This window comes from Myotis brandtii, unplaced genomic scaffold (assembly GCF_000412655.1).
Source record: "Myotis brandtii unplaced genomic scaffold, ASM41265v1 scaffold455, whole genome shotgun sequence".
NCBI lineage: Eukaryota > Metazoa > Chordata > Mammalia > Chiroptera > Vespertilionidae > Myotis > Myotis brandtii.
In genome coordinates, this window is record NW_005367384.1 from 980,056 (window position 1) to 989,688 (window position 9,633).

Here is a 9,633-nt window from a genome sequence, read left to right on the forward strand (position 1 = left end):
GGCAGATGTTACTTTTTAACCTTAAGCATAACAGCTTGATGACTTTTTATGCAGCTATACTCAACCCACCCAGATCAAGATCTAGACCATGCCCAGCACCCAGGATGTTCCCTGGCTCCTCTGCCCAGTTATTAGCCACGATTCTGACTTCTGTCATCAATTTTAAGGCAATGCTTTATAATTATTTTCGCTATTCTAGTACTTGTCTCCACATTTCTAAATAATAAGCTTACACTTTTGATTTCTTGGTTTGCCAACTTTGGACAGTAACTAGTAACGTCCTAATAAGCTCATTCTCTTACTCCCCTTCTTCACCAAGTGAAGCTAAGTAACTCAGATTTCCAGCCCTCAGCACCACACTCCAGGCACCACCACAGCTGATTCTCAGTGGCATTTGTGCCCTGGGATCCCCAAGCCCTGGTACTTGGCCCTGAAGCTGGGAGGAACCCAAGGGCTCCTGATGTTGAACCAGCCTGATGCACCAGGCACAGGATGTCTGCTGAGAAGGGCTTTGGAGTGAAAATCAAACATGTTAACAAGCCCTGGGGTTAATCTGCAGTTGGAATGAGAGCCCAGAGTGCTTCTAAGACTTTCATTGCTTGTCAAGTGCGTTGTTGAGGACTTGCACATACATTCTATACAAGCTACTGGTTTAAATGAACCAACACAGGCTTCTCCCAGGGAAATTTGGAAAGGAAAGTTTCTTTGTATCACAGTTGTGTGGAATGTTCAGCACCAAACTTAGATGCAGGTACAGCCTCCTGTCGGACCCCATGCTTTGCAGGAACTTCGCCTACCATGGTGGTCCTCTCCCCATCGACCCAGCCTTGGCCATCAGTGTGCAACCTTCCTCCTCCTCCGGGGGCCACCACTTCTCACTTGCTGACACGGGTGAGCTGTGTGCCCCTCGCCTGGAAACGGCATTTATAGCAAGGATGTCACCGCTGACAAGCCCTCTGGCCACAAACCAGTGGAACACTCATTTCATGGCTTGATGTCCACTCAGGTGGGGCTCACCTGTGATCACTAATCCTTTCCGTTCCTCTAGGACTGAAGGGTGCATTGTGATGAAGCAGGTAAGGGAGAGAATGGGTAATGGCCATTTACATGAGGGAGAGACCAAGGCTCAGAAATGCAAAAAAAAAAAGAAACCATTTCAAGGTCTCTGAACAAATCCTCTTCAGCAGCTGGAGGCGAAGATGGGCCACAGAAAGCCTTCCCCGGAGGTGATCTTCCTGTAACAGAGGCCCAGCTCCCTACTTCGCTCAGGCAGGGTCCCCAGGCACCAAGCAGGGAGCGGTGGGAGCCTGGGTCCAGGGGATAGGCCCCCCTCGGGAGGGAACTGTATGCCCCCAACAGGGTTGGAATGGGCAGAACCCCAGTCAGTTGGTCCCCTGGGCACAGACCCAGGGTCTTGAAGAGGCGCAGTCCAAAGCCATGAGCTTGCCTCCCTCCAGGCCCGCACACTTCAGACCCGGCTGGTCCTTGTCTTCCTCCGGGACTCTGGGGAAGGAGGAGAGGAAAGAGGACACTCAGGTGTCGAAGGCCCTCCAGCCCGCATACCCACCGGCCAGGCCCGGGGTGTGGAAAGAGCCCTGTGGCAGGAGTCGTGAGGATGCCCCAGGCTCAGCTATGTGGCACTGGGTGAACCAGTAAACCTCTGAGTTGCACGTCCCTTATCTGTAGAACAGGGTGCCAATCCTGCTTGGGTGACGGTACTGGGGGTCTAGATAAGGGATGGGGTGGTGGGGACTAAACAAAACTAGGCCCTGAGCATGGGTATGGGGTCAACTGAGGCATTCAGGCTGGGGTGGAGCAGGGGGACTGAGTGTCGGGAGATGGTGGCTCCAGATGGCAGTGGGGGAGGTGTCTGCAGGGGGGAAGGCCTCCAGCCCCCCTTTGGCGCTTGCTGTGATGTTACTCTGGTCACATTGGGGAGCCCATGCTAGTGCAATAGGGATAGAGGCCCCTCCCCCCCCAGGCCCACAGTCACTCACAGCTGGGGTGGCAGGGGGCCCCCATCGATCCAGTGCCAGCCCTGGGGGCCTCGCCGGGCCCCCACCCAGGAGTACTTGGTGACAGGGTATCTGCCCAGGAAGTCCTGAGGGAGAGAAGCAGCTGGTCACTTCTCTGGATGCTGGCTCGTCTCACCGGGACTTTTGTAAGTTCCCAGCTGGCCAGGCCAGAGAAGCAACTCAGCTCAACCCAACTTGCCCAAACACCAGGAATCGGGAAGTTGGATGGGTTGCTTGCTGGTTGCCAGGTGCTGCACTCAGGATGGGGCCCAGAAATGGGGGCGATCCCATCTCAGCCCTCAAGGCGAGGGGATGTGAATGTCAATCCCTACCGAGCAAGAGGAGTGGGCAGAGGAACAAAGAGGCTCCGAGAAGAGGCGGGGAAAGGCATGAGCAAAGCTGGGAGGTGAGTGATGGGGTGGATCAGGCCGCAGGAGCCTCCTGGGAGCAGATAGTCAACAACACAATTGCCAGCAAGAGCACCAGTTACATTGCCTCAGTTCGGTGTGAGAACTGATTAAGACCATTAAAAAAATAGGAAGTCCACGGAGCACTACAGGGGAAAGGTGTAGCGCGGGGCTGTAGTATGTGAAGGGTCACAGAAAGCGAAAAAGCTGAATCACAGTGTGGCTTGATTATAATAATGAAAAGGTATGTACATACAGGGACACAAACATGAGGAACAGCAAGAATGAAAACAAGTGTGTTAGCTATTAGAAATGATAATTTTACCGATTTATCCTTGATGTCAGATTTTTAACAAAACATGGTATTAACGTTAAATTCAAAACTTTCAACTTGTTTTTCAGTTGCAATTCAATTACACTTAAAAGGTGTTTCTACATTGAAATTCCCGGTGCGATGCTGCCGGTCCACACTGGCCCAGTCTTTCTGGAACATAACTTGGGGCTACGCCCATAACAAGATCAGGAACACGGTTCTAGTCACTTGGATGGGTGATTCCACGTTGGGGAGTAAACCCAAGAGCATAAAGGGGAGTAAACGAATTTTCCCGCAGGTAACACAGTACCATTTATAAAGAACAATTGAAAGCCACCCAAATGCCCAGCAATGGGGAAATAACCAGGCCAATTACGGGATAGCAACATGATGGAAAATTGCAGTGCTGTTAGAGATGACAAGGACACAAAAAATGTAGTTACGCAAGAAAATGTAAATATGAAAGGATGCTGTGGAAAAGGCAGGCCACACCAGCACCGCACCTCGCCCACACTGCCAAGAAGCATACAGTCACGTTAGTGAAGCGGATGGTGTAAATGGATTTAACGATATATTCAGGTCTTCCCCAGAAAATGGTTTCAGCTGACAAAGATAAAACCTCTACTTAACCCTGGGAATTAGCAAGTGAGCACTGGAGTGATGACCGTGCCACTCCTATTCATCCTTCAGTCTCACTCACCATGGACCACCAGGGCCCAGCAGTCGGCCAGCTCAGCAAAACTGCCTCCCTGTGACCCTGCCGGTAACCACCAAGGGCCCCGGGCAACACTGGGCCACCACCACAGCTGTGTGCCCCAGAGGTGTAAGCACACATACATCTTACTCCCAAGGGAGCACCAGCCAGTCAGTAGCTGAGAGGAACCAGAAGCAAATTTCCAGGTAACCTTGCTAAGCTGACCCATCTGAGATCCCAAAGATCAGACCGCATATGAAAATGGAGAGTGATGAGAACAGGCAAGGCACACACAAGCCCTGCCTTAGCTGGCCTTTTCCTCTTGGCTCCATGCCCCCAGCTGGGGCCCACGGGCAGGGCTGGGTGGGAAGCTCTGGAGAGGATGAGCCTGGCCCTGAGGTATGAATCAGAAAGCAGAGCAGCCCAAGCATCTTGCTGCACGGCTGCACAGACCTGCCCTCCGGGGAAAGGTCAGCTGCTGGTTGGGAAAGGCACACCAGGGCTCAGGCGAGCTGTCACTGTGAAGCGTAGAGCTTTGGAGCCAGGCTGTCCCATGTTCAAACTCTGGTTCTGTTGACTTGTCAGGGCTGTGACCTGAGGCAGCTTACCCAGCCTTTCAGAGCTTCAGCAAGGTCCACTGTAAAATGGGGACGTTTGCAATGAGGCCCGAGATAGCATGTATAGAGCCCAGGGCACAGAGTACACACTCACCACATCCCCTCTGCGGAGGAAGCCCCGTCTCTGCTGGGTGGTGTGCAAAGCTTTGCGCCCTGCTCCCCAAACGACCTCATCTGATGCTTACAGCAATGCCAAGGGCACCCTGTCCTTTCTGTCCTAGCCCTCTGGGCCTCCTGGTGACAGGAGCCTTGGCCTGTCCCATGCAGCAATACCCTCTCCATTCGGCTTCTTTCCCTTGCAGCTCAGACTTCATTAACCTGTTAGCAAAAATAATGGTGTGGAAAAAGCACTGTCAAGAATTATAAATAAATTCCAGAAACTTCCGCTCAAAGGACTGCTCGGTAATGATGGCACAGCGATCCTGGGGCCTCGCCACCTCCCGCGGGTGCGTCTCCAACTTTCCCACCAGTGCGGGGAGGGAAATTCTGATCCTGGGCAGAATGTACTTGAAATCTCATGTTTTACACCTTAAAAGTCAGGCGAAGTATTTTCTATATCTTCATACGCTTTTTAAAATTGTGGTAAATTACACAGCCGGTGTGTACATTTAAGGCAGCTTCTCCTTTCCTCGCCCTGCAAAACGAAGCTGTCACTGAGCCAATGGCGAGTGGCTCTGAGATGACATAGGTGGCCTGAAACTCTCCTTTTTGCTAACTGAGCAAAACCCGCTCTGGGGAGGAGCCGTGTGCACTCCCTGGTCCCGTGGCATGTCCCTGGGGCTTGTGCATCCCAGCTCAGGAAGCTTGGCCTTTGCCAGCCGGTGCTCCTCACCCCTGGCTCGGCACCTCCCAGAGCTTCTGGCCCTGGTCCAAACCTGGGAGGATTCATCACATGCCGATTTTAACTGCCTGGACCCAAATCTTAGAGTGGGTCTCTCTGCAAGGGGCTTTTTAGAAGCTCTTTTTTGGAAGGAGCTTATCCAGGCCCTGTGACATATTTTCTGAATATTTACTTATGTTTCAATCGATTGATCCTGTGTGCATTTTTTTTTTTAATCTGTTAAACCCGGCTCCCCTTTTGAGGACCCACCAGCCAGGAGGCCATTGCTCAGCTGAGGTCCAAGGTCATTCTGGATTGACCATGACTGATGAAGGCCTGAAGGGCACTGGCTTTCTGATGACACTTGCTGTGCCCAGTGACTCTGTCTCAGGAAATGGAAAAATTAGGCAGGGCTGCCAAGTCCCTGCCCTGCTAGGCTCCCTCCCCAGCTTCAAGCACTCTAGGGACCTGCCCATGTTCCCACTGGTTTTTAACTTGCAGGTGTGATCAGGCTGGGTCCTTTGATGCAGGGGCCTGGATAGGTTTCTCTGCCCAGCCTGGTCTCATCTCACAATGATAAGAACTCAAGGTCCAGCCCAGGCCATGGGCAGAAACTGTTCTATACCCATCTCTTACCTCCATGGGCTAGAAAAAATCAAATATCACTCGAAATCTTGCCTCCTCTACATGCCAACTACCATTAAAATATTAGCATGTTTATTCTTCACATCTATATTTACCATAGTGGGAAATTTTTTCAGTCTACACTGCACCTTCTTCATTTCCCCATGTTTTTTGAGATATGTTATTTCTACTAATATAATAATTTATGTTCACTGTAAAACATTTTCTCCAGCAGATTTTTATGTCTACTTCCAGGAGTTCTTCCAGAGAAAAGAAAAAGACAGAAGTTGCGCTCCCTGTGGTATGGGGCAGAAATCGTTTATTGCAGGACTGAGCAGGAGCAATCTAAGAAAATAAAATTTTATGCATACAAAGATCTAAAATTCTTGATTAATGTCTGCTTCACTCATTGCTCTCTTAGCTATCAAAGATGGAGGCTGTGCTGTTCAGGCTCATCACTGAATTCCACCCTCCCCCCAAAACAATATAGAGAAAGTGCTCAACAAAGATTTATTGATGCTGCATTTTCATAGATAAGAGAACAGCTAACATAGATTCTTGGCACCTAAATTAGATAAAATGAAGTCAAGGTCCTCTTTTATAGCCACTCTCAGACCCACTGGTTGGATTATTATCCAGCAAATAGTCACTCTTCTCCCCCCTCCCCAGGGGATGGAGATCCTACGCTGTCTGTCCCCTTGATGTTGGGCTTGGCCTTGTTATTTGCTCTGGCTAATGGAATGTTAGCTGATATAACATCAGCAGAAGCCTTAACTGGTCCTTGATTCTTGCCCTTCTGCCATTTTTCTTATGAAGACTTTCCCTCAGGTAGAAGGACCAGAGAGTCACAGAGTAAACCCCGCTGGGCTCAAGGCCAGCCCCGCAATCTGCATCTGAAGCTGAGCTGTCTGACAAACCAAGATCAGCCCATCAACAGTCCTCCCACAGATCAAGAAATGCTTGTGGTCTAAAGTCACAGACTTTAGCGGTGATTTGTCACCCTGCGTTATTATAGCAAGACCTGAATAGCATACCCACTAAATGTAATTTATTTTTCATATAACCTCCCAAGAGTATGCATGTGTCTCCCCTCAGATCTGCCAGCGCAGACTGGTTCCTGAGCTCCCTGTTGGCTACATGGCCACCACGCGGGACGAGGGCAGCCCTGCTCTGGTCCTCCAGGTCCACCTCCACCTCCACAACTTAGAATGCAGAGGAAATTGAAGACCTCGGCGATCGGAAGTCTAGTGCCCCTGCGTGCCACTATCTTTCTCCAAGCCTGGTGACTTTTTCTGAAAGGTGGAGTTGGACTAGATCCTTGCGATTCCTTTCAGGGCTAGCAACCTGTACACTGTAATGATATGCACACCCCTCCACTGCCCACCTTCCCTCCCTCCCTCCTTACCTGGGTGTGGCTCAGCAGGGGGAGGGTAGCATGGTGGGCGGAGCAGAAAGCCTGGCTGGCCTCCCAGGCTTGAGCTTCAGTAGAGAGGCAGTAACAGTGCTCCCCAGACCACAGCCAGCCATGGGGACACGGCCGGCACACGGCCCCTGAAAGCAGAGACCACAGGTGAGCTGCAGGGTAAACTAATGAGCTGAGTGCGTGCTCCTTAAAAAAATGAAAACCTGGCCACCGCCTTGACTGAGGGGCAAGCAGGTGGGCAGGGACCGCAGAAGGCTGTACAGTTTGTGCGGGGCTCAAAGCCCCCCAGGCAGGGGCTGACCCCTGATTGCCTGTCAAAGCATAGCGGGGAGGAGGCACCATACCTGTTCTAGAGGCCAGGGCCACAATGGCGACCGTGGACACCGCCAGGAGCACGGCCATGACCGCCAGGGCCCAGCGCAGGGACTTCAAGTACATGGGCAGCCCTGGGGGGAGGGGGGGGGACAACCGGAGAGACAGGTTAGAACCACTGACTTATACCCCAGCATCACGCCCACAGGAGCACCCCCTCCCTCGGCCCAGACACCAGGATAAGCCACTCGATTTAGGTGAGAATAGCCTATCTGGGAGAAAAATGCTGGATGTTTACTTCTTAAATAAGGTTCTATTCAAGAAAGAGAACAAGCCCCGGCCAGGTGGCTCCATTGGTTAGAGCGTTGTCCTGATAGGCTAAGGCCAAGTTCAATCCCTGGTCAGGGTGCATACAGTAGTCAACCAATAAATGCATAAATAAGTGGAACAACAATTTGATGTTTCTTGCTCTCTCCCTTCCTAGCTCTCTAAAATCAAATAAAAGTTTTAAAAAAGAGGACAAATAACTGGCTAACAAGCATTTACTGTGCAGCTAATGTACCCTAGACACAGGGCATAAATTCACCAAGAACAGGGCAAGGCCCCTGCACTCAAGCAGCTAATAGACTGGGCAAAGGTACCTGGAGATAAAATTACAAATGAGAGAGGAACGAGGGCTAGATTTGGAGTTTGACAGACCTGAGTTCAAGGTCTGACTCAAGAGTTCTTGGTGTTTTCAGGTTTTAACACTGAAATCACACCTGCCTCTTCTGTCTGTCCAGGTCTGGAGGCCACCAAGGAAGCCTCATAGGTCCAGAGAGCACTTCGCAGGCTGCAGAGCACTAGGCAAGTGTGAGTTGTCAGCAGCTCAAGGCCCCAGGGGACCAGATGGCTGGCATGAGGTTGCAGAGAGGAAAGGAACTCCGGAGATGGGAGTGGGGGAGGGGGGGGCGGGCACGGGACCTAGCCACATCATGGATGACCTTAAAAACACTATGCTAAGTGAAAGAAGCCAGACACAAAAGGACATGTGTTATATGCAAACCCATCGAGACAGACAGTAGACTAGTGGCTGCCTGGGCTGGGGGATGATAGCTAGAAGATACAGCACTTTTCGGAGTGATGAAAATATTATAAAATGGACTGGTGATGGTCACACAACTCTGCATATACTAAAAACCACTGAATTGTATGCTTTAAATGGGTGAATTGTGTTATGTAAGTCATAGCTCAGTGAAGGTGTTACCCAAATAAGCGATTTGAAAATGCGTGGAATAAAAGATACATAAATTGACAGTCTTAAAATAACAAAAGCAGAACTAAAAAAGTCTGGAGAAGCAAAGGAAAATAACCCTGCCAACCACCTCAGTAAATATAAATATTGTGACGGAACAGTAAATTCAGCTCCAACCTTTCAGAAAACAGAGCAGTAACAAAATACAGTAAGTTACTAAAGTCTCAGACACCTTCCACACTCGGCTGCAATGCAGACCTGGGAAATGGCCCCCCACAGCCATTTGTCTCCCAAACTTCCAGGCAAAGAAAAAGTCCTACACACTCCCTTTAGAAAGCAATTCTTTTTTTTTAAGTTTCTATTGATTTTCAGAGAGGAAGGGAGAGGGATAGGGATAGAAACATCATCCATGGGCTGCCTCCTGCACGCCCCCTACTGGGTGGGGACCGAACTTGCACTACCGGGAATATGGACAGTGACCTCTTGGTTCCTGGGTCGATGCTCAAACCCTGAGCTACACCAGCCGGGCTAGAACGCAATTCTTAATCACACAAGTAACAAATACATTCTCCTTGTAAAAAAAAAAAAATGAAAATACAGCCTGGCTGGTGTGGCTCAGTGGTTGAGCATTGACCCATGAACTAGGTCACTGGTTGATTCTGGTCAGGGCACATGCCTGGGTTTCCCCGCTCCATCCCCAGGAGGGGGGCGGGGGAGGCATGCAGGAGGCAGCCCATTAACGATGTTTCTCCTTCATCGAAGTTTCTATTTCTCTATCCCTCTCCCTTCCCCTCTCTCTAAAAATCAATAAAAACATTTAAGATAGAAAATACAAATGAAACTACTCCCCTTCCCCTCAAAACAAACCAACCAACCAACCCTCCTACTTACCGTCCAAGGCTTAGCTCCAGGAAGCTTTCCCAGCCACTCCCTCCGGCTCCCTGTCCAGGATTGCTTATTTGTTTCTATCTTTTCCAGGCTCTTTCTTATTCCCTCCCGATCGCCTCCCTGCCCCACCCCGCAAAGAAACGCACACACACCCTAACACAGTCTCAGCAGAAGTTGCTGCCTGGATGAGTGGGGGTGGGGGGGTGAGACAAGTGTTCCCCAGTGTACAGTGGACGGAGAGAGAGCCTGAACCTGCGAGCGGGAGGCCCGGGGCAGAGGGGCGGTC

The 9,633-nt window shown here is 50.6% G+C and overlaps 1 protein-coding gene across 1 annotated transcript; it reads right to left on the reverse strand.

Moving 5' to 3' along the window:
* Positions 1-795: 795 nt before the first annotated feature.
* On the reverse strand, positions 796-7,462 carry KLRG2 (killer cell lectin-like receptor subfamily G, member 2). Its single transcript, XM_014546717.1, has 4 exons — positions 7,258-7,462; positions 6,896-7,041; positions 1,998-2,101; positions 796-1,503 (listed from the first exon to the last, which is right to left on the reverse strand). Exons 1-4 carry the CDS (start codon positions 7,349-7,351, stop codon positions 1,383-1,385), a joined length of 465 nt encoding a protein of 154 aa, XP_014402203.1. The 5' UTR covers positions 7,352-7,462; the 3' UTR covers positions 796-1,382.
* Positions 7,463-9,633: the final 2,171 nt, after the last annotated feature.